Source organism: Strix uralensis, chromosome 1 (assembly GCF_047716275.1).
Source record: "Strix uralensis isolate ZFMK-TIS-50842 chromosome 1, bStrUra1, whole genome shotgun sequence".
NCBI classification, from domain to species: domain Eukaryota; kingdom Metazoa; phylum Chordata; class Aves; order Strigiformes; family Strigidae; genus Strix; species Strix uralensis.
In genome coordinates this window covers 102,519,866-102,544,790 of record NC_133972.1, presented here as the reverse complement: position 1 = coordinate 102,544,790, position 24,925 = coordinate 102,519,866, and the positions used below count along the sequence as shown (strand labels likewise).

The 24,925-nt window shown below is 41.8% G+C and overlaps 1 protein-coding gene across 3 annotated transcripts in view; it reads left to right on the top strand.

Annotated features, from left to right (window-relative positions):
• The window catches only part of EPB41L4B (erythrocyte membrane protein band 4.1 like 4B), a 180,444-nt gene that overhangs the window by 101,768 nt on the left and 53,751 nt on the right, over positions 1–24,925 (top strand). For all 3 annotated transcript variants that reach the window (XM_074875473.1, XM_074875463.1, XM_074875481.1), the window contains exons 16-18: positions 2,570–2,751; positions 8,431–8,546; positions 18,025–18,150. In XM_074875473.1, coding sequence (XP_074731574.1) covers positions 2,570–2,751; positions 8,431–8,546; positions 18,025–18,150 — 424 coding nt within the window. The remainder of the gene's footprint in view (positions 1–2,569; positions 2,752–8,430; positions 8,547–18,024; positions 18,151–24,925) is intronic.

Genomic DNA, 24,925 nt, shown 5'->3' with positions numbered 1-24,925 from the left:
GTAGAAATTGGACTAGGATGTCCAGTGTGCCCATAAATTATATAGTAGAGAGTACATGGAAAAGGGATTTGGACTACTCATGATATTTTTGTTTGGGTACTGTCAACTAGTAGACTGGCTCTGGGGCTGCTGCAAGCCCTGTTGTTTATGATTGTTCAGTAACTCATCAGTCTAGTAGTGAGGGTATGGGTGCGAAAGTCTTCCTCAGCCCAACCCCGTGTGCATCAGAATTGACCAACCACTGAGATGAGTTTGCCTCAGTATCTGTTAGTTGCTGTCAGCCCTGGAAGAGTGAAGATGACTGCATCATTTTAAGTGGGCCAGCAGTTTCAACATGGGATTTCGCATGAGTGCACTGCTTGGGTATAGACATCCTGTCTGGAGCTTTGTGACTTACTGTCCTCGAGGATTTCAGTGCGTACCTGAACATCAGCGTTGCTGGGCTAGCTCTCTACTCCTTTGAAGTAATGGTCTCCCTGCATTTTACATGGTGTGAGCTCTCCTCTCTGGACAGTCAAGAAATACGTCTAGAGAATTTGGTGCACATTTAACCTTGTGCCAGAGGGGTTTTGGCTCATTTGGTTGCTCAGTTCATTCCCATTTTAAGCATGGAAGCTACCTCATGCCCATAGCAATATGAGGAGTCAATGTAAGGATTTGGTGTGATCTCATTAATTTTGAAGAGACCAGTCGAAAATCTGCTAAACCAGCCTGCCAGCAGGTGAAATGAAAGCAACTCCCAAGCATGTGGCGTTTTGTGTCTTGAAAAAAAATTGAATCATAGACTGAAAAAAAGGATGTGCTGAGGCTCCAGCCCAAAACTGATCTTATTTCTAATAAGAGTTTTAACTGCATGAACAAAACCAGCTATCATCTCAGTCAAAAAAATGCAAAAATGTCACTTCAATCCAAGGCGCTTGAAGGGAGAGTGCAGGAGAGCTGTTACAATTAGTGTGCAATCTCATTAGCCTGTACCATTTTCCCCTGGTAGGCACTTGCTTGATTTGATTATAACAGTGAAGATATAGTGCAGTTTCAAAAGACAGGCCAGTTCTGGACTATCTGAGCTCACCAAAGCTGTCCCCTGTTGATCAGACACCTATTTGTATTGTTTCCTTAAGGCAAATAAGGCATCAGAAGTGCCTTTATTGGCAGTCATTGCTACATGCCAGGAACCTGCCAAGATTAATATACACAACATTCCCCTCCCTGCCTCCTGCTTTCATAAAGTTATCCAGCATAAAAGTGTTATTCAATTACTACCCAGTCAAAAACCTCATGTTGTCAGAAGTTATTACTAAGAAGACAGTGGTTATTAATGATGTAACCTAGTTGCGTGCTTCAGCATATCTTTGGAAATGATACAGATGTGTTTGCAGATGACTGGTTAATTTTGCTTTGAATCAGTAAGTAATCTGCAGAGAACATATGTAGCAAGTAGCTAGGTATAATTTATTCATTGTTCCTTTAATTATTCTGTTTGTCTTTATTCCATATTGTCAGGTTTTCAGCTGCCATTAGTAATAAAAGCAAACTGAAAACCCATGCAGCTGAAGATATAATTTCTTCAGCATTTTTCAAACGGGCAGGGGATTCATCTTTCCTTGGAATGAATTGATTTACTGCAACTACTGTCTAATGCAATGCTATAGAGTAAGTTAAAACCTTATAAAAATTTTAAGGACTCCTCTGAGGAAAGCACATTCAAGTCATTTGCAGTATCTGTGTAGAGTTATCTCAGTCTTTTTTGGTTGCTGGCATGGAGAGAAAATAAATTTTCTAGAAATTCATCATCATTTCAAACAATAATGGCACCAGTTAAAACTACTGAAGAAAATCAATAGTGTCATTTGACACCTCTGAGTTAGAGATGATGAATTAAAATTTCAACGCGTCTCCATTTCTCCATATATTGTAGACTGACAAAAGTTAATCTCCTAACTAAATATATGCAAAAAAGCCCAACAATTAGTTTACCAGCACAGATATGATTCCTTTTTGACCAAGTGCTGTTTTGTATGTTGTTACCTGCAAAACCTTTTATTATCAATGGGATCTTTCTCCATTTTTTCCTAAGTCACAAGTTTTTCATACAGCTATTTTGCACTGTAAATTTGGAGGCACAAACCTTCTCAGGAATGTAATGTTATTCTGGGACTGTTCCTTGGTCTGCTCTTTTGACAACTTTAAAGGAGTTATTGTTTGTTGCCTGACCACTTTCCTATCCCTGGTGAAGTTGCAAATTCCTACAGGACAAATTTTGATGGTTTTGAGAATCGTATTCTGCAAGTCAGTCAGAATTTGACTCGGCATAAGAGTCTAGCAGAGACCGTGTCATTGTAAAATAAAAATTAATTCTGATATTAAAGTCATGCCAAACAAGCAGAGGCATCCTTTTTCCTCACCTTATGAGCCTCCTGTTAACAGAAAACTGTAAAGAATTGGGATATACTTTGCTAAAAATTTTATTTACAAAAAAGCTGTGCATTTCTTTCCCAAGAAAATCTCTTCAAAAGTACAATTTGTCCTACTGTTTACTGCTCTAATTTGAACTGAATTTATTTTGTAGCTATCCCTTGAACAACAGTGATCTGCATCAGTTCAACATTGAGGAGAACGGTGGAGCACCATATACCACAAAAATGCCTGCAAGGCATCACCACCACCACCGTCATCATCACCACCACACGAATTATGGCGCCCTTGCTCCCGACAGCAAAGACATTGTTTCTGGAGTTCCAAACCCAAACAGTAAGTCCACTGCAATGAATGTCATTTCAGTAACTGTGCTGCTTTCAGGTTTCTCTCTGGCAAGGAGGCAAAGGAAAGGAAAACAATACATGTTTCGGTTTTTCTCCTTGAAGAATATGCTTCCTGTTATTATTTGCTAACTTTGTAGTATGTGCAAATGAGACAAGATTTACAATTTCCTGGCCTTGCTACAGGGTGACGGGATTTGGTGTTAGATTGGTGTTCCCTAGCTGAACAAATACCCAATTAGTCACAGATACTGAGCCTCTAGCCACTTGGCACAGGCTATTTTTTCATTGTTACTATTTATTTGTATAGTTTCACAAACCTATCCTCATCTGCCATTGTCTTTTGCTGATCTGCCCAGCTGGCCTTCAGCCCTTGTTGTTTGGATCTGATTCTTGCTTTCATGTCTGGGTGCAAACAGCAGAAATTTTGGAGCACTGGCAAACAGCATCTTGCTCTTAATTCGGGTAATGGGAATAATTCCTGCTCAGCCTTACCTACCACGACTGGAGTATGCTTTCTTGCTCAGTAGAGAAATTGTTGGCTTGTAGAAAGCAAAGAGGAGAGAAGCCTATCTGTTCCTGATGCAACCGTGGGGAGTTTGGGCATAAGTATCTGCTGCTGAACATGTACAGGCTTTTTTAAGGGTACATAGCTTGACCAAATGATTGTAGGTTTACACAGGAACTAGAAAAGAAACATCCCTGCCATGAATCGGTCCTAATTATTGCTCTCCAAATTTATAATCTCTGCACTCTGCAGTGTGTGAGATGCTGAAGCTGTGTAAGAATTTCAGAAGATGGGCAAAACAAGTTATGTTCTATTTTTTCCTTGCCTCAAATGGATGATAAGTTCTTCCTTTGCCCAATTTTTGCCTTTATAATTGTAAATCACCCTGAGATAGGCAATCCATTATGGAAACTTTCAGCCTGGCCAGTTAATCTGACCACTTTCAAATTCCTGAAACCAGGATCTTGTAATGGACAGTGCTGGGTGACCTTGACTGTAGGCTGTCCCACCTCAGCAGTAATGCACAGGCATCTACCCACACATGCACTTTAATCAGACTTTTTTTCGGAAACTCAGAAATGTGTTCTTTAATTTTCTTTCCCAGGGAGAGGGAGATAACAGTTTTTAGGAGGGAAGCTCAAGAAATAAAATGCAAGGCATTGTAGACGTTTAAGGAAGGGAATCCTAAGCAGCAATACCAATTGCTTGCTGGGGCTTTCAGTGAAGCTGCTCCCTTAAGAGCGACCTCCAGGAGACATGTTGTCTTTCACTGATTGTACGCTCCACGCGGGCGTACCTTCGTTCTGGGAAGCGCATGGGGCTGGCATGGCACACCGCCAGCGTGGCCTCTCCCCTCCTGGTGCTGCCACAGAGGCCTGGAGCGGCCTGCTGGGCACTCTTGTGCCGCATCTTGGCCATGGTCTGCAGCAACCGGCGCCATGGGAGAGGGTGGTGCAGACCACCTGTTGGGTAGCTGCTGGGCTGATCGTCCTGGCCGTGGAGCTGCTGGGCCTCGGCCGGCCGCTCACAGGGCTGCCATGAGCAGTGGCTGAGCGCTGGTGGCAGGGGGATGCCGGCCAAGCAGAGCTGGAAAGCCTCACCCGGGCTGTCAGCCTGGTGCAGCAGGAGGCAGTGACCTTTCTGGGGGGTGTGCCAGCCCATATTTTTTTCTTTCCCAAATTAGAGTTGAAGCATGCCAGGAAATCCAGTCAGAGCCAGCTATGCTGCTGCTGAGTGTCCCAGCCCTGAGGGCATGGCAGGCCCTGCTGCCCCTGTCCCGCTCCTGGGGGCTCCTCCCGTCCTGCCTAAGGTCCCCCGTCAGCCCCCCAGGGCCTCAGCTTCTGCCCCAGCGATGCTGCAGTGGGGCCGGTCTCCAGCTCCCCCCAGCCCTGCCATGGGCCCCACTAAGCCAGGCCCACCTGTAGAGTAGAAGGTGATTAAAGAAACAACAGCAAAAAACACAGTCCAGGGTGTTTATTCCAGCTCTGTCTCCTCTTAGGCTGCACTGCTTTCCTACTCCTCCTTATTGCTGAAATAACCTTAGAAAAATCTTGGGAAATCATAAGGGTAAATGTCAGGAGCAGTTCTCTTTGTGCCCAGTGAGTGTTACCTGTGAGACGAAATGTGGAGCCCCAGAGGCTGCGTCCCCCCAGGCCTGGGGAGGACGAGCTTCCTCCCCCAAACCCCGCACAGCTGGCAGGGCACAGCCTCCCCAGCCTGTCCAGCAGCTGCAATGCTCTGAAGGGGACTTCAACAGCCAGGACGTGCCTGTAGCACCTATTCCTGGAGATAGATTTACCTTTCTCTTCATTTTGTCTGCTTCAGGCTGGTTCATGCTAACTATTTGGTTAGAGAAAAGGGAATCGGTGCTGGTTTCTGACATGACCTAATGCCAATAGCGCCATATGCCAATTCTCAGTTTCTCTAAGGGAACAGAAAGGGATGGAACACCTCTGAGGGGAGGCTGTGGGGCGGGCATGCCAGCTGTGTCTGGCCGAGCTGTTCAGGCAGCTGTGCATGCCGAGCACTGGCTTGTCTTAATGCAGGCATGCTGTCCCACGGCCACCCATTGCTGATCCCCTGAGGAGACCCATACCCATGCATCCAGCCGGAGGCACAAAGCTGATTTCCCTTGAAAGGCCAGTCTGCAGTTAGACCTGGCATATTTATGCCATTAGAGCGGTGCCAGTATGGATAGGATCTCTTCCCTCATAACAGAATCAAATTTACTCACTTATAGTTTGGGGTGACAGGCCTGGGTACCTTTTCAAGGTTGGTGCTCAGTGGGCTTGTTTTGGTTTGGTTTGTTTTTAATGGACTCATTAAAATGCTGCTCAGGCTATCTCAGCTGAGAAAACCGTCTTGCGGAGAGCCTGTGGAAGAGGCTTGTAGTGTATGTGCTGAAATGGTTAGGAGCATGCTGGCTGTCAGTCGGTTATCTAGGATGGCATACATGGCAGACTGTGTGGGACAACAAAAACTCAGGCAGAGAGGAGACACTATCAGGGGTCTGCGTCAGGCATGTGGGGACACAGGGGACTGATGTCTGTCTCCAGGCTGTGTGGAAAGGCCAATGATGGGAAAGTGTTTCTAGGAAGTAAGTGGTCACTAACCTGGGGACACTCTCAGGGAGTGCTTGCAACCAAAATATCTTGAGTGGAAATGCCTGGAGAGCCAAAAGGTCTCATGGGGGGAATGTGCTATTCTAGTGGAAACCTTCCCATGAGGCTGTGCACACCAGCACTTCAGTTTGTCTACCTTGTGGTTTTCCAAGGGACCATGGGTGTTTGTGACTTATTCCAGTTCCTGTGGACTGGACTCATCTCTGAACTCTGAGGTGGTTTTAAGTTCATCTGAAGTGGAACGTGGAGTGACCCACTGATATGTACCCAGCATTGGGTTGAGAGAGGGAGAAAGCAGCTGCCTTTCCTCCACTTACACCTATTCTGATAAATGTCAAAGTTCCAGCATAGTTCGGAGGACATGGGCAAGGAGAGAGAGAATCGACAGTATGCCCAGCCAGGGCATACCTTTAAATACTGGTGCATGTTTCTCAGCAAACACATGGCCTGGGATTTTGTTACAGAAAACAAACCTGGCCCAGACTTACCTGATTTTTCACATTCCAAGTAATTTGTCTACTTCAATTACTGGAAGAAGTGAAATCCAGTGAAACAAATCCGACACATGTTTATGAAGGCAGTTCAGCAGAAGAGGTTGTTTTCCTGCATTCAGCCTGATAATTGTATTTGCGATGCTGCCCTTCACCTCAAAGCTAACGTACACTGCAGCAGAGTTTCTTCCCCTGTGTATTCACAGGGACTGCTGTATTCAACAGCAGTTAGCCTTACCGCGCCAGCCTCGCCAGAGAGGGTGAGCCGCTCGCTAAGCCTAATTGGCATGGCAACATTGTGCATGGATTATCAGGTACACATGAGCAGATCCACCGGCAACAGCTGGGGCTATCACTGAAAGCAGATGCCAACAAGTATGCAAGGTAGCTTGCAGAATTTTTATGATGGAAAATGGTGAATGAGAAGAGGGGGCCCAGTTTGCCTCTTGAACTCTGGTGTGAGCTTGCAGGTTATCACTTAAAAAAAGACATCCTTTATTCCTGAACTGCTCACTACAAAAGTCCTTGTGTAACCCAGAGCAGAGAATGGCGTAATACAGACTGAGTTTCAGGCTGAAAACAGTGCTTTGAAAAACCACAGTGCTGCCAGATCCTTTCTTGAAATGAAAGCCTAGTTTTGCCAAGACTTAATGCTGACTCAGGAAATGTATGCCTTTTGTAGGACTTCAATTTTTTGCCTTTTTAAAAATCTGTTTTCAAGGTGGAGTTAAAAGGCTAAACTGTCTAGCTTGTTTTCCAGAGCTCTCCCTTTAAACAAAAAAAACCAACTTAGAAGTCAGTTTTAAATCATAGCAAACTTGAATAATTTAAATAAGGTAGTTTTGCCCCTCTATGTTCTTTCTCAACAGGAGAGTAGAATGACTGTTTCTTCAAAAAAAAAAACAACAACCAAACAATCATCGTGTCTTATCTTACGGCTGTGGTAATTTATTCCCGGGTATCATTGGGCAGTTTCACAGTCTCAAGTCCACAGCAGCAGCTGTGATGTGAGAAATGCGGAACTCTGGCATCACTAACTTGTGATGAGAGACCACCAAGGGGAGGTCAATGCTGATATTGTAACCCTTTCTAGGACATTATTACCTCAGGGTCTGATAATGTTTCACCAATGCCAAAAACAGCTTTTTGCTTATATCCCTATAAGCTGGTTTTAGCAGTTTTTCTTCAGTCAGCAAAGCCTTTAATGTATATTTAAACAGCTGTAGAATTAGATCTTGAGTGAGTAATATTTAATATTCTTAGGACAGCTAAAGAACCTGATCCAAACCAAACTGCAGTCAGTGCAAAGCTTTTATTGATTTCACTGGGCTTTGAATCAGACTCCAGCGATTACCAGATTGTTCCCAACTGTTATTACCAAAAATCCATGGCAAAAAGAAATATAGGCGGACGCAAAGATTAGGTAAATCATCACACGATGAGGGTTATTTTTCTCAGAGTACTTGCCAATATACATATATATGCCACACCATCCCCAAGATGTTGTCAGAGACCTTTCAGGACTGTCTCAAAAAATATTTTTTCTTGTCTTTCTATGTCAGTGGCTTGCTCAAAATCTTTGTTGACAAAGCACAGCAAATTCCTGACAACAGTCTTAAAGAGGCTGGCATATAAATAAAGACGTCTTGAGAGAAGCCAAAAGCTATACTCTGATCTCTTTACACATCACATGTTCTGAGAGTGGCACCTTGGCTGCATAAATAATCCCTCTGGTGTCAACTGAGTTTTAGAATATAAGGGGGCTGGAGGGCGGGAGGTAAGGAGAGAAGTATCTAGCCCAAATCTGGCAAAAGCCCTGCTGAAATGAAGGGATGGGCAAGAAGGAGGAGGGGGAGGAATTGTTTGCTAAATAGAAGAAGGCAAAATGACCCAACAGACATAATTATGAAACATTTTGGAGGGTCTTAGAGGGAAGATGGTTTGCTGACCACTGTCTCTGCAAATGCAGTTGAGTGTCTTGCTCTGCAGTTCTTCTGTAGCATCCCTTCAGACTGTGTTTTTTTCTTTCTTTCTTTTGGGAATCTTTTTAGAACTGAGCTCAGGACTTCCCCTTCTTTATGATGAAACTTCTCATCTGAAGAAAATAGAAACGGAGAGTGTGAAGGTAGTTGGACCATGGCCAGCCCTGCACGTCAGCATGAACAAGGTATAGCATATACATATATACTTTTACATATATATGCCAGAGAGCCCCTTTGTCACTTCATATTCAAAAGCTGCTGCTTTTTCACCTCCAATTCAAATCAACATTCATCTGCAACTGGCTTACTTTTTAATCACCTCTCACCATCTCCCTGTGGGACTGGGGCTTCATTTTTAGATTGAGCATTTCCTTCAACTTTGCCTTTTAAAATATCAGAAGCTGCTGCAACAATGTTATGATGTAGTTTCAGTTTAGTTGTGAAGAGTTAGTCATCTAGGCAGCTCAGAGCTGTAAAAAAATAACAACACTTTAAGTGATAAAAAAAGTCTTGTTTTTCTACATGAGGAGTCTGTGTTATGCCTTAAACCCCCCTGGCATCTGATGTTAGTGGGTGTTTTATGAGTGACTTTTTTCAGGGGTGGCAAAACAGCTGTGTCCCACTGTTTCTGCCAGAGATCAGAGGCCACCAGGTCAGTGGCTCCTTGTAACCATGTGAGGCAAAATCCACTGTGCCTGTGCTGTGGGATACCTTGAACTGAGTTTGGATAGGGCCACAGAGACCTGGACCTCTGGTTTGCAACTGCATCAGTCCTGAGCTGGACCCAGTGAAGTCAATGAGAGCATTGCCACTGGCTTCAAATGAGGTGGGTCTGGTACCCCAGGGACTATACAGACCTGTTAAAAGAAACGTGGTGTTTTGAGAGCTTTCTGTCAGTTCAGGGGAGAACTCAATTAAATTACTTTACCTTGGTTTTTTTACTTTACCTTTTGTTATTGATACTATTTCAACAAGCATTAGAGAAATTAAAATCAAAGGGGAGGTGGCAAAGTGTATGAAAAGGACAAGCACAAAGGGGCTATATAGCATAATCTTTCTTCTCTCTGGATGAGAGGATCCAGGAGATGAAAGTCAAGGCTGAAAATCAGTGACTCAGGTGTTTCTAATGAAAAATGAAATCTTGGAATATTTTTTTTCAACATTCTAGTTAAGTGAAGTTAATCCATAGTGCAGTGGATTTTCTGTCATGAAGATTTGCTTGAAGACAGTGTTCAGGGTGTGTCATGGGGTGGTGGTGTAGTTCAGCTAAGGACTGCAGTCCTTACACCTTATGAATGTGGTCATGAGGCAATGACCTATGTCATGACTTTTGGAGACAGGTGAAGGTCAAATATTTTAGACTTTTCCCAAATCTATTTGTTTATCAGCTGTGAGGAGCTGTTATTTTGCCTGACTGGTTGGTTTCAGTGGGGATAAAAAGTTAAATCATAAAGTAGACAAACTGGGGTGAAACAGAAAAGAAGTAATCTTTTTCCCATGGACATTTCTCTAGTTCTTGTAGAAATACTCTTAACTGGTAATAAGTACAGTTTTTTATAGACAAAGCTAATTAAGCATGGACATAGTTTGCCAAAGGAAAATTCTCCATCTCACAGATTCATCCAGTGAATACCCAGATCTTGTGAAAGGAGCACTGTAGTTCAGATGTAATTACTGACACTCTTCTGAACCCCAGCTGAGAACATTCATTTAGGTGCAATGTCCAAAACATGCTTTTAAGCACTGTCCTACACTATTGAGCTTATTGACAGCTCAGTTTGACGTGTATAAAGGGCTAAAGTGAAGAAGTGAGAGGACTCTCTCCACGTTGACCACAGTGCACAAGTGGATAACCCAGCCTGGCCTGTGTTGCACAAAAGATCCAAACATATGATCTCAGTAATACCCTTGGGATCTCAAAATTAGTAGATTTATGATCTTTCTTCTTTCTTTAAAAGAAAGCTTAAAACACTTGGTCCTGGTTTCCACCGTACTGTGCAAGTAGTCCCAATAGAGTTGCTGCAATTTCTGCCTGGCAAAGCCTGACCTCTGATCCTCTTGCTCTTATTCTCTGAAAATCCGTGGAGGGAGAACTCAGCTCTTCTATAATTAATGGTTTTCTCTGGCTTGTCCTGACAGCTCTAGAATCTTGTCCACAGTCAGGTGGATGATTTATTTGAGGACCAATTAGCAGAATTGAGTATCATAGCGAGTCAGTGCTTCACAATAAATGCAGCTGCATAGTAAATGCAGCCTGTGTCTGCTGTGGTGAGACTGCCATCAGTCAAAGTTTAGCTGATGAAAAAGTCTTGCAAAGAGCACCAGGAGGTGCTAAATGCTTCTGTTTCTGGCAGAAGTTCAGCAGAAGGCAAGGCTAGAGACATGGGCTGTCTAATGAAAACCCTCTCCTGGCAGTCATAGAGGGTTTGGGTTTAAGAGCTGGGCAGCAATCCCATGAACAGCAGTTACCATGTGAATGCAAAGGAGGCCAGTCCCTCAAAATTTATTAAAATTGCCATTTTGAGCCATCTGAAAATTGTACATGCTCTTGAAACAGGCCCAGAGTCACCACTGAAAAGCACCTCAGCAATCAAGCCCTCATGTTACAGTCTGTGGGTTGTGATCAACAAATCATTCTCAAGTTCTTTTGGCGCCTTGTTTGTGTTTTCTTCTTCAAGCACCATTTTCTGACCTAGATCCTAGTGAAATGTGTACACAGAGCTCAAAAAGCTAAAACAAACCAACCACAGGTCTTTGAGCTTTGAGGAGAGCCTGGAGTCACCTCAACAGATGGCTTCTCCGGTGAAAGAGAGGGACATGCTGTAAATATTGGGCTAACCCTGGGCTGAAATGTTGTGGAGCATTGCCCAGCACAAAGGCAGTGGGGCAGGTTAGACAGGATTGAAGAGCCCTGAACTGTGACAAGCATTTTTTGCTGAGAGTGTGGCCTTTAAAGCTCCTTTGGCTATGGTATTTAACTAGCTACTCAGTCCAGCAGCAAACAGATTTTAATGAGTGGTCAGTGTGTCTAGTTTCTGGCAAAAAAATGAAATGTTAACAGCTCTCCTGCACTGCTCCATTGGTTTCTATTCTACTAAGTGCTTTTTATTCCCTAGTTTCACATCCTCTGAAATATTACACTTAAACAAAACCAGTGAAGCAGTTACAAAGCTGCATCATTTGCTCTGTTTCTGAAAATAAAACAATGGTTTCCACACCTATTGTGGAGTCCCAAGTTTCACTCCCTCTTCCTGTTGCTAATTATTATTTTTTCAAGCAAAGCACTTTGGGGCTGGAATTTGTCAGGCTTAATAATCAACCCATAGGAGAATTAACAAGAAATTGGGTAAATTAGATTCAGCAGTTAATTTGATTGTCTACTACAGCAAACTTCGTCTCATGGGAATGATGAATGGATGTGTCCAATCTCTTTTCCAGAGCTGTTTGGTACAGTGGACATGTCTGTCCACCCTCTGAATGATAAAAGTCAGTTTCAACATGCGTTTCATGCCCTTTGGTGCTAGCAGACTCCTTAATCTCCAGGAGAGACAAGCCCAAGTGTTGTAGCTGTGAATGTATTTCTGATTTTCTTTCTTGCAAGCCTTTCATTAGAAAAATATGATCTCCCATCTCCCCTTGTGTGTATGTGTATATATATACATAATATAAAGTCAAGAATGCATTGTTAGCATTTCTGAAATCTTGGGAGTCTAGCAATTATTAGTCCAGATGTAATTATTACATATAAAGAAAGAATAATAATACAGTTCAAATTGCTTCTACCCCTTTTCCTGGTGTTATGCTCACCCTTCCCCTACACCCCTGGGTCCTAAGGTTGGTGATTTCATTCTCATGGGGTCAGAGGGGGTGCTATGATGGTCACAGAACCTTAGAATTGTTTAGGTTGGAAAAGACCTTTAAGATCATTGGGTCCAACCATTAACCTAGCACTGCCCAGCCCACCACTAAACCATGTCCCTAAGTGCCACATCTACATGTCTTTTAAGTACCTTCAGGGATGGTGACAACCACTTCCCTGGGCAGGCTGTTCCAGTGTTCCATCCAGTCATGTTCATGGTTTTTTCCTCATTCTAGGATCCACTTCAGGTCCTTTTGTATGTTTGAAAACGTGCTTCTACACCTTGCTCTTTCTTCATTGATCTGCATCTTCACATTACACCCGAACTTACTATACATGGTGGCTGTTACACAGATATGCTAGATACTATGTCTTCACTCTCTTCATCGCCCCTAAAACCAATTTTGTCCAGGTCCCAGCATATACTTCTTTAACTGGTTATTGGTCAGTTGTTTATAGCCACAGGGTCTCCAGAACCAGCCTGTGCCCCTCAAGCTATCACCCCATGCCTGTGCTCCTCTACACCACCTCGTGTGTCTCCACCTCTCAAGGCCTCTGTTATACCAGTCGTGTGTGGTTTTATACTACATCATTGTGTCAGAGTCATAAATATCTCATTCTACAAAGAATAACTGCTTGTGTTACTGTTTTCTATATAAAATTATTGCTGTTACAGCTAAACCTAGTAAAACAAAGCTGCAAGCAGTTCAAGAAGGTTTCAGACAGAGTGAGCCTGATGAGCCTGAATGGCTTTGCAGACTCTTTTCAAAGCTTATGGCCTTTTGCTAGCTGGCAATACCATCTTAGAGGGCTACACAGTTACAGTACTGACTGCTTGCAAATGATATCACTTCCAAAAAAGCTGTGGAACTACCTGCACTGTGCACAACTGTGAAGTCTAAAGCTACTGAAGTTCCAAAAATCATCTGTGGTTTAAAAAAACCCACAAAACCAACTCACTTCATTGATATATCTGAGACTCTTCTATGTGATACAGTGATCAGAGGGTATACCCTGGAAAACATGGCTACCATGACCCAATGAGCCTATCATGAAGATTGACACTGACAGAGGCAGGATCTAATAATATTGAGCAATAACATTTTATAAAATAAATTTGATACCAGCAACTGAAGAGGTTTGCTCCAAGGTTATATGCATAACAAGATTTATTGGGAGTTATCTCTTTCATTAGACCAACTGTTAGTTGACCTGAGGAAGGTCTTGTGTATCTGGCAGCTTAATGAGGGGGTTTTTTGTTTCTTTGTTTTTCCAAATGTATTTTTCTAATAAAAGATGCAGCTTCAGCTTGCAAACTTTGTCTCAAATAAGAATAACACATAATCATATAGGTTTTACCATTATGGTGTCTGTTCATAATTGGTGTTAGCTATCACATGGAAAAAATTCAATAAATCTCCTGGTGGAAAGGGGGCGAAAGACTCTGTAGATTTTCATGCACATTTGCAGGTGTAGTTGAGTCCCAGGAAACCAAAGGGTTTGACCTTACATAGCTAGTATGCATTCAGAACCTATGTTGTCTTCATTAAAATTTTACAACCCACTAGTATTGATGACTAGCTATGAAGAATAGGTCTGCATTCCTAAACAAAATATTAATTCTATTCTTCAGAGATTTCCAGCTAAATGCATGATTTAAACATACTGTTTGGCTAAGAAGAGACTATTGATAAATTCACAGAGGCAAAAGATCATAAATCTTGCTCTTGGTACACAGTTTGATGTGGAACAAAGCATGAACATTTTAAAGCAGAGGGAATGGAAATGTTAAGTACAGGAGTGATATTACTGTGTTTCGTGCAACTATTTTTATATTCTGTATGTGTACTTAATATTCAGTTAGCTTTGCAAACCAAAGCCAGTGTCATCATTATCTAACACTGTTCAAATCTGCCTTCGTTTCTAGTATCAGCAAATGTAATTGAATTTAAAGTAAATGTTTGGGAGGAGAAAAGCAAACCCAAGACCTCAATTATTAAAAGAAAAAAAGGCATTTAGCTTTATGTGTCTATATGTCATATCTTGTTCAACCCACTTCTATCAAAGTCATTTAAATGCAATTCTCCAGTGTTTTCCTTCTCTGGAAAAATAAAGTTCTGCATCAATGGTGAAAGTGATCTGAACATATTGCTAGTTTTTAGCACTAGCAGAACTGGAGATGGAAAATTGGACTGTTATCAGGTATCTTAACTTAATGATTTTTTCCTCATTTCTAAACCTTTTAGGATGAGTTTAGGTTGCAACTTTAAGCAAGAAGATTATTTCTTTCAAATGGAAGTTTGACTCTCATTCACCTGAAAGGGGCATCTCAGATTCTTTGGAATTACATAAGAAGTGATAACATTGGAATTTTCATTAACATTATGCCATGTTTAGTTTTCTAATGACTTCCACATATAATGGTCTTAGTTTATAAATTAAAATAAAATTTTAATAACAGCCAACCTGGTACAGCATTTGAATACCCAGCTGCTATCTTTATGCTTTGCTCATCACTGCAAGTGATAAGGATTCTGGAAATATAAGATTTCTTTATTATACAGCAAAATAAAGTAGATTACATTCTTGCAGCAATAGTATATAGAGATTCCTAATGCAGGCAGGTTTTAGATCTTTGATTTTCTTATAAACTAGTGAAATGGACCATAGGAGGTACTGTATGTCTTTGTATAGTCCTGAAATACTTTTTTTCTTTTGCCTTCTTGAAGACACTTACACTTTAGGAGTTAAATTGGGGAGTGAAAGGGCTTATATGTAAAAATCAGTGGCATTAAGGAACAATAGGAATTGACACAGATGCTTAGAAGTGCTAATAGTCTGCAGTAAGAAGGTGCTACTTTGTTCTGTAAGTTGAGTTCACTTTCAGTCGATCTTCAGTGCCACTGACTAGTGTAATAGTCTCAGCTAATGAGCTATGTGAGAGCAGAATTCAGTAATGATTCAGGATGTGCTACACTGTGGCAGAAAAGTCCATCGTTGCCAAGACAGGCTGGCAAAGAAGCCTTTCACATATGTTCAGAAGCTAGAGGAGGTCTGGCTCAGGTCGAGCGCTCCCAAGCCCCATATGGCGTTTGTGTGCAGTCAGCATTTCCACTGGGGCAGGGGGAGGTGGTGGCCTTCAGCTGCTGGCTCAGCATCTGCTGGGCAGGACGAGGCCAAGCAGCAATTGCAGCAATGTCTGCTCTTCGTGTGTGATCAGTCACTAAAGACGCTACTGTTCCTGGTGGAGTGCAAGCAAAGCAAATTTTGCTTGCTTGAAGGTGAAACCCTTGAAGCATGACCCAAACAAGGGCTAAAGCAGAACTGAATGCCCAGGAATGGCTTCTAAGAAGTCTGCAACATCCAGCAGCAGCAGCAGCTTTCTCTTTTCAGCCAAGTCAGCAAGCATTGGCGTTTGGACCTCTCAAGTTATAAGAATCTCAATGTGAGACTTGCACGTCAGATCCCACACTGGGGACAGTCTCCATTACATGGAGTCATCTGGTATAATCCTGAACACAGCAAGGAGATTTAGACCTTTTGAGGGTTCCCAACTACAGGGCAGTCCTGCTCTTGGTCAATGTGGGGAAGTTGGGCAGGGGAGGAAGAACATAATGACTGAAAAATATCCATATCCATCTGAATAACAGGTGGATGGGACTTTGGAACTTTACAAAACAAGCTTGTGTCCTAAGCAAGCATCCGTTGTCTTGATTTAGCTAGTAAACTACAGTTGCTTAATCTTGCTTGACTGACACGATATTTAATTCATATCCAGTGTTAAAACAAAGATGGGATTTTGCATGGCCTTTAGAAATGCCACTGCTTAGTGCGTTGTTCTTTCTGCTGTTAGAAATCAATACACTTAAAAGTTGACGATAATAGCAGCCCTTTTAAAGTGTGTAGTAGTGCACTGTGGCTACCAAGATTATTGGTGAAAGAAAAGTTGTGCTTTCTTTACAGTTAATTTTGTCCTTTTGAATATCTCCAGTTCCCAACTTCATGAGCACCCCAGAAAAGATACCTATGGCAAACAAATGTGTCATGTTTTTTTTCATATGCTTGCCAGAACTACTGTTATATTCAAGACTGAATAGACAACTGCAGTTCCATTAGTTTCTTCCAGCTACATGCTGTCACTTTTTATTTTAAGTATTTTCTTTTTCCCTTAGGAGGAAAGTGTGGAGAATGAAAAGTCAAAAAATGTCTTCCACTAAAAACAGTAAATGTGGCTTGGCAAATAAACATGTAAGAATTATTAGAAATTTGCCAGAGAAAAAAATCTCATGATAAGCAATCCTTTAACAGTCAGTTGTTCAAAATCATACCTGGCAGCTATGGCATTTTGGATGCAGAATGCTGCTAGACCAACTTTGCTTACACATGAGAAATATCTTGCAGTCTCAATAGAGTTCTGCAGAGGTCTGGCTCTTCCCCCCCCCACCCCCCCCCAGTGTCTGCAGAACAGTTTCCTCAGGCAACATAATTGCGTTTGTGATTTGCTCCACTTGCAGAAAGTGTCCCCCAAATCTTGATGTTCCCTTTTGTCTGTGATTGTTTGCCGACCTGAGAGAAGAGTCGGTAAGATTGTAGTTGCCATTGGCCAGTGGGATGCCATGGGGGAGGGCAGAAGGAAGGATGAAGGAGGCAGGTTTTGAAGTTAAAGGGCTACTCATATGGTAATTTCAGTGGCTAAAAAATGACTGGTTCTGTCCTGAAATACTTTGCCAGAGGTGAACCTCAAGGACGCACGGGACCTGGCTTACTGATGCCTTGTACCTGTTTTGACTGAAATCTGATTGACAGCATTACATATCTGTTCTGTCCAGGTGTACACAACCACTCACTCTTTGTAGCAATGACAGTGGAAAATGAATGCATAATCTAGGCTGTTAGTGGGCTGTAATTCAGGTCTCATTTCCAGGAAGAATAGGAAAGTTTGCAATGGCTGTTATGCCATTGCCCAATTCTTCTTTAAAAACATGTAAAATATTACAGTTTGATTGTTTAAGAGTTCACATTTACAGTCTTGGTCCCAATCATACCCTGTTTGTTTATACATTGGTATTACATTGTCCTTGTCTTTTTTCTATTTTTTTATTTCCTGCATGGGAGATTTATTCATGCTCGCATTTCTGCTGGATGTAGTTTGTTCAAGGCACAAAACCTTTGGGTCATGTTTGAACAGGTCACTAAACTAGCTGTCCTGAGGCTTTAGATTTCTGATCCAGATCGCTGCGTAGGTGAAGGATTGACATCAAGTGGAAACTGCAGCAGCAATGTTTAAACTCCCTGGATTTTTCTTTTCTTTCAGATGAAGGAGTTTTTGCTTGGCTTGCAATTATGTGGAGATCCCTTCAGATCCCTCTGGTTAAATTTTCAAAGCCCCTTCACATTCTTAGGGTGGTATAAGAAACCAATAGTTGAGTGTTGTGAACCTTTCCCTCTTCTGCCTGCTGTGGGATATTTTGAGACAGTGTTTTGCTTCCTCAATGTGATCACAGATTTGGGCAACCACTCCAGGGCCTGGCTGGTCTTTTTCCATGTATCTTCCCTCCACATCAGTTTCTTGCTTCTATTACTCAGGCTTCTCTGAGGCTTTTCTTCTCTTGAAAATGAATATTAAGTCATTAAATATTTTGAAAACTTTTTATTCTAATGTGTATGTATCAGGGTATGAACATGGAAGTTTTATCCAGTATTGCTGAATCAAGTTGTTACAAGTAAAAATTTGACCTTTGACCATTTTGTTAACTTATTTTTCTAATATATGTCACTGTGCTTGTCTTTTATATTAAACACAGGGTGAAGACAAGAAAGTATCTGAAAAGACTCTTCATGCCCCTGTGTCACCTTCATCTGTACCTGACCATATGAAGTGCAACATCCTTAAAGCTCAAGTGGAAGCTGCTTTTAGAGTAGGCGCTCAGGTAATCTGTGTTTAATATTTCGTCTTTCTAGTTTTGGCAGAGCTTACACCGATTTTCAAAAATCACGACGTTCCTGAGGAAGCACTTTATTTTATCTCTAGTATCCACATTGACCTAGCTTTCTCTAGCTGCTCTGCAGTTTCTTCAGGTAACTCAAAATGATTGATGTGATGGAAGTAGGAAATTTGTCCTAACTGACATGATTGATACAGCTGAGAGAGGCTGACAAAATAGGAGAGAAGGGCCCAGGAAATCTCCATGTTTTGATTTTGTCACTGTAGCTTTTACTTACTTTGTAGCTGAGAAACAATAACCTCTGGAGTTTTCGGAGGCTACCCACCCCTCATGGAAACTGTGGTTAAAGGTGTTCTAAAGGTAATCTCTATGCATGCAGATGCAATCTTTATTTTAGGGGATCAACTTTAGAAGTCTGAATGTGAAATGTTAGCTAGTCTATTGTTTTTTTACTTGTTCATGTGCTTTTAACTAAATTGTAAGCTGCTATTTTTACTGCTTAGTCAGTATTTACATCGGATACATCCTGTTTCAAGAACACCACAAGTCTTGTGAAGGTGTTGTGCAACTGAAAACTGCTGCTAGATGGCATGACTGTAAAAAGTTAATTTCCCAGTTGGAGATAAATTTAAGTGAAACCTAAAATATGAGATTCTTTTCAAGTGTAATTTGTGGACAAAAGATAATGCCATCGGTGCCAAAAATAAAGCCAAATAGAATGCTTTAGGAACAAAAGTAGAGGCAGAAAGATGGTGATGGCTGTTATCCCAAGTTCCTGTGGTATCCTTGTACATACTATTTTCTTTGTATATAAATTATGTCAGTCTTTCCATTGCTTTGTTTCTTTTCACAATAACGTATCAGGTCAACTTACCCTGAAAAGGATTTTGTTAACAATCATCTTTGTGTATTTGTTGTTCCCTGGCAGATCTTTCATCTGAGAGCTAGATTACATCTGGTCTAGCTAGACCTAAGGAAGTATCAAAATTTGGTTATTCTGACTGCCCTAGATTTCAGGAACAGAAACTATAAATCTGACAGCATGTGAGGGAAGGAGGTTGGGTTTTTTTCTTTTAGTTTTTGCTTAAAGCAGTTCTCCCACCTCTCTGTGTTGTATCAACTGTGTTTTATGCAGCACGTTTCTTGTTTGATTGCCCTTGGGTTTGCCCTCTGTTTTTCCTGTGTGTCTTTTCTACAGAATGTCATGGTATATTTCTCACGTGTGTATTTTCTCCTGAATATGCTTAATGGTCATGTTTGAATGGACAGTTAAAGACTGGAAGCAGTGTGTGCTGCTGCATTCAGAATACAGCATTATTAGGGCAAGATGGGAAATGTGCTTAATGTATGCATCTTTCAATTCACCTGCCCTACCTTAATTTTTCACTCTGAGGCTTTCCAAGGGAGAACATCCCGGGTTGCTTCTTCATGCATGCCATAACCGTATTCTTTAGCTGCTGAGATGTTGTAAATAAGTTTCAGAGAAAGCTGAGCATTCCTATTTTCCTTCTTACCTGTGTTGTTTTGCACAAGGCTTTAGCAGTCAGATTGGATTAAGTAGGTGTCTCTAGGCTTGGCCTCAATGAGAAAAGTCTTATGATTTCAGGGGAAGGAGGGGAAAGAAGACTGTTTCAGGATAGCACGTATTGTGGAAAAATAATGGCATACAGTTCGGTTTGAAATCCCTGAAGATTTCAGTGCTAACCAAGTATGGCTTAAGACTTATAGCCAGTAAATTAGGATGTCACCTTAATCTTGGAAATCCTCATTCAACTACCTGCTCACAAAATTGCCAGTGAAACTAGAGATGCGTTCTTCTGTACTTGACCACCCCTCCTGTCAAGTGTGAAAGATTACCCTTCTCAGATACATTGCAAAAATAAGTAGGCAGAAACTAGGCAATGGTCAGCCATTCCAGTAAGAAGCTGTGGCTACACAAGCACTGCAAAAGGTAGGCAAAATGTTCATGGTGAAGGAATGAGTAGAAACACACCATCTATCACCTAGTAAATGGGAGGAGAGAAGGAGGCTACAGGAGGCCCTGATAAACCACCATACCAGCATATCATAAAACCACCCAGTTATCTTCTCTATCCCACCCATCCAAACAACTAGCTGAATACCGGTGGCTAAGCCATTTCCCAGTGGCAGTTCAGTCATCTTCTGGGAAAAGCAAGCTGGGATGGCGTTACACTCAGAGACACTTACAGCATCCTTTTGTGGGAGCAGATAAGAAATAGTTCCTTCATGGAAGACAACTATTTAATTCCATGTATTCCTACAGGGCTGTGATCGGGCCCTTCTTTAACCCCGTCTGACATATCCTGCTGCCCAGTATATCTGGAGGACTAACCATGTTATCCATTGCCCAATTCTATCTTTTGATGCCAGTTCCATATTAAATCCCTGAGAAGTCCTGCCTTTGGCCTTATTCTTAAGACTCCAATTTCTCATCTCTTGTTTTCTGTGCTGTCATATTTCAACTTACAAGGCAGGGCAAGAAGTATATCTAGGTTCTGTAAGGCACAGCCTATATTCCTCAAGCTGTAAAGCAAAGAGAGGCTGATTTTCCTCATATACAGCATAGATCCTGATCTTCCTTTATTTCATGGTATCACAAATAAGATGAGGATTTGCTCCTCTCTGCTTTATAAAAGGAAGAAGAACCAGACTCTGTCTTGTGCACATGCCATTTGAAATTAAATGTTCTTTTAAAGGCCTCACAAATCTATGGTCTAACTTGTCCTTTAGGAAACTTCATGGGGCATCTTCATTATACAGTTAGGTGTAAAAGCATGAGAAAGATATTGGTGCACTGTAGGATCAGATCCAAAATTAACAAACTGTTGCTTGAAATACTTGTAACAGCTCTCTCTCTAAGCAGTAGGAATATTTTCAATACCATATGCTACTAACATCAGGATGTGACAAGTTTATGAAGGCACCTCCTGCATGTAGTAGAAGAAGAAGCTGTTCCTTGTTAATTCTGAGAATGGAGTGAATGTTTGCAAGTGGAAAATATAAACTGGGACAGAAATTTTCTGTAGTTTTCTTTCTTTATGGCAGCTAGACACCAACACAAGAGAGAGCCTTAGAAATGAATGATTCCAATGGTTGTGATTTCAAAAGTAAAAACAGGGGAAATTATGCAATGCATTTGAAAATATATTCTGGAAGATGGTCTCTGAACTGCTTCATTTCAGAATTATGCTGAAGAGCTCTTTATCACATTCCTAGGGGGCAATAGACCATCTCCCATGGCTATAGTCCTGGCTTAGAGACTGAAAATTTGTAAGTTTATGGTACCGATCACTGAGCCCTGCATGTGGTTTAGAGTTGTAGAGCAGCAGGAAACTAACATGGGTGAGTTTGTTTATTTTGTGAAGATGGAAATATTTATGTGCCATTCTTCTAAATGGAGAATCAAGCTACAGTGTGCATGGGAATGCTGGAAGCTGAATCCAGGAGCACACTGCCACAGACACCACAGGTGAGAAACATGAGGAACCCACACACAACTGTGGGAACCTGTGGTTTTCACAGGGCATGCCATACAGTATCTGTGGGTCTAGAGCAAACAAGTGGTGTTTCACAACACACCTTTCAAACTGTGCCACAGAGATCTGCCACCTTCTAGCTGACAGACTGCATATCACAGTTCCCACATAATGAAGCTCCAGGGGAGCACTAAACACTGTGAAGCAACTGACATATTTTCTTCCTCTTTTTTTTTTCTTCCTTTTTTTGCATTTATTCCAGGCTCTTCATTTGAGAGGGAGTGGCATAAAGCAGCAGAGGAGCTGCCAGAATACAAAAGACCAGTTCTCCCTAGCATTTAAAACCCCTTTGCAGCTTGCATGAGTCAGTGCTGATATGCTGTGATTGAGCAGACGACTTGTTAGTATCACAAAGAGTCCCTTTTGCCAAACAGTTCATGGCCCAACTGATGGAGGAAAGATACTAGCAGGTTTTGGTTCCTATTTATATCCACTTTGGCTCCAGGCAAATCCTAATTATCCTTAGAATTAAGCACAGGCTCCTGAACAAATGTAGCTATCTCAGCAGGGCTTTTTCTTTTGGCAGGCAGTGTGTGTTGTGTTCTAGTAGTTTGTCTTCTACAAGTGGTGTTTGTATTCTCCACCTGTTACCCAAGCTTTCCTAAATCCTTGGGTTGATATAAGTCTAGCAGGTTAGCACAGGAAGGAACTATATTTCTCATAGTTTTCTACTGCAGCTGATTTTTGCATTACTCTCACCTTAGTCTGAAGACAAGGGAAGGCCAAGCTCATTTTTAAGATACATTTTTGCAGTGCAGTTTATTGAAGACAAAGAGAGGTGACATTACCACCAACCCGTTCCTCACTGAACATTATGGGTTGTTTGTTGAGAAAAAAGTGTTGGGAAAAGGTAGATTCGGAGTTACTTACAAAGAGCGTACAAAATCCCAGTGGCTTCTGCTTTATCAGCCCTCAAGGGAAACTCTTGGCTGGCAAAAGGTATCTTCTGTCAGCCAGGTTTGGGTTCTTGAGCAATTGATTCCCCCCCTTTGATTATCAGTAAACAAAGGAACATTTACGCTGAACAAAGGAACGCTCAATCCTGTAGCTCCTTTCACACACTAACTTTCTTCACAAGCTTATACACATGTAAATTTTTAGGCCAGGTCGATAGCCATCTCTCTCTTTTTCCTGCCTGCCCTAGAAACAAGTACAGACCGATGATCATGTCATTTTGCTTCAAGTATTGCAAATATGTGAGTAAATGCAGGTTGCTTGTGCTGTCTAGAGTTGCCTTGAGAAAAAGACTGGACAAAAAATGTCTCAGGACATGCACGGGTACAGGTGTCATCCTGCAGCCTGTGCTTTCTACATAAATGCAAACCATGGCTGCAAATGTAAATGAGACTGGGATCTATGCATTATTTATGGTAGAAAGTGTGCATAAATGAGGTGACTCACAGTGCTAGTCTGGCTTAGCTACATTTTTGATGATTCTTTGCCTTTTTCATTGTGCTGTCTCCTTTAAGGAAAGATTCGAGTGTAAGGACTTGTCAACTTCCAAGTCCAGATGTTTTCACCATGTATTTCTAGAAAAAAATCGCTGTCTTTATGTGAGCTGGGTCTTTGGAGCTTTATTCACTTAAGGGGATCTGGATTCCAACCCTAATCAGGTCATGAATGAAAATAGAGTAGGTGAGGGGAAGACACTTGAGGATTTATAATCTTATGCGATCTTTCTTATAATAGGACTTAACCAAATCCTTCTGGATCCCCAGAGGAGTTCTTAGCTTTCACTAGATGTTGACTTAAGTACCTTGAAAGGATCAGCTTTTCCAACATTTTAACCTCTTTCCATCATGAATTAGATGCTGTTTGCCTCCCTCCCTCCCTTTCTCCCTCCCTCCAGCCGTCCTTATTCACAGCACAGAGCTACTGCACAATTTGACAGTCTTCGCACAGAGATCAGAACTGTTATTACGTGAGTATAACGGGTCACAGCTGAGGTGTTCAGGCTGTGGGGGAAGTTTGCACAGCTCCTTATGTACACGATGCCTTCCTTGCTAAAGCTGTTTCTGTTAGTCACCCACTTGGATGAGCAATAAACTCACTGGCAAATTTCAGGCTAAGTAAAAAGAAGCAACTGCACTGGGACTCTCGACTGGAACAGCAGCGAGCACAACATCGCGTCAGTTATAATTGCTCATAACAATGAAATTTAGAAATGGCTCAGCTTCAAATCCTGTGTTCAGTCGCTATGGGGAAACAGGTTTGCTCAACTTTAAAAGTGAGACTACGGAAATGAAGGGTGTCAGATGTATAAAAATACGAGATTTTGAATGTGTGTGGGCCAGGATGATCAATATATGATACATGGCAGCTCGTTAGAAGTGTGTCAGCAATGATACCTCAAAGTCAGGGGAGGAGCTGAGGAAATGATGCAGCAGCCTTGCCGAGGTACAGAAGGGAAAGGAAGATTTAGATAAACAGAATGTGGGAAAAGGGAAATCTTTAATTTATTCCCTGGGATACTGGAAGCAAATGCGGCAGTGGTGTCACAAGACTGTGACAACGCACTGTGGATATGTCAGCTATGTCTCCTAGCTGGCATGTCTGTAAGTGCTAGTACATGATGAGACAAGTACTGTTAATTGCAGTGATGTGTAGGAGCCCGCCATAGCCCAGGAGACACATGGTGCCAGGCCCTGTTCAGAGGGAGGAAAAGACAGTAGTCTGTTCCCCAGAGACCTAACCATGATGCTTTTCTGCCTGAAAGGATACATTTGACATATTAAATCACCAAGGTAGATTTACCTTGGCAGGGCATTCTTCCTGATGATGTGTTGTTTAGCCTGTATTATCTAATGAGATCAGCCAACAATTAATATGGCTGACAAATGACAAAAATATTGCTTAAGAGCTGAAAAATCTGATATGCTTCAGGCCTCCTTAGTGTCATGACAGAGCCAGAAAGAGTCAAGATAGAGAAATATTTCCAGGCTACTGCAGTGAGAGCCATTGCTTCCTTACCTTTGAAGATCTCCAAACATGTGAAAGCTATGTTGCTCCCTCTTCCTTTCTGCAACTGGGAACTTTGTGAAACTGCTAAATAAGAGACATCATATGTTTCATATGAGCCTTCCAGACCCTTGTCTTTCTCAGATGAGAACCTGACACCCTGCCTTGGCTGCAGTGATCAAATTCTTCATGCAGTCTTTTTTGCTTATTCAAGATATTCCTATCATGGATCAGATGGGGTGGGA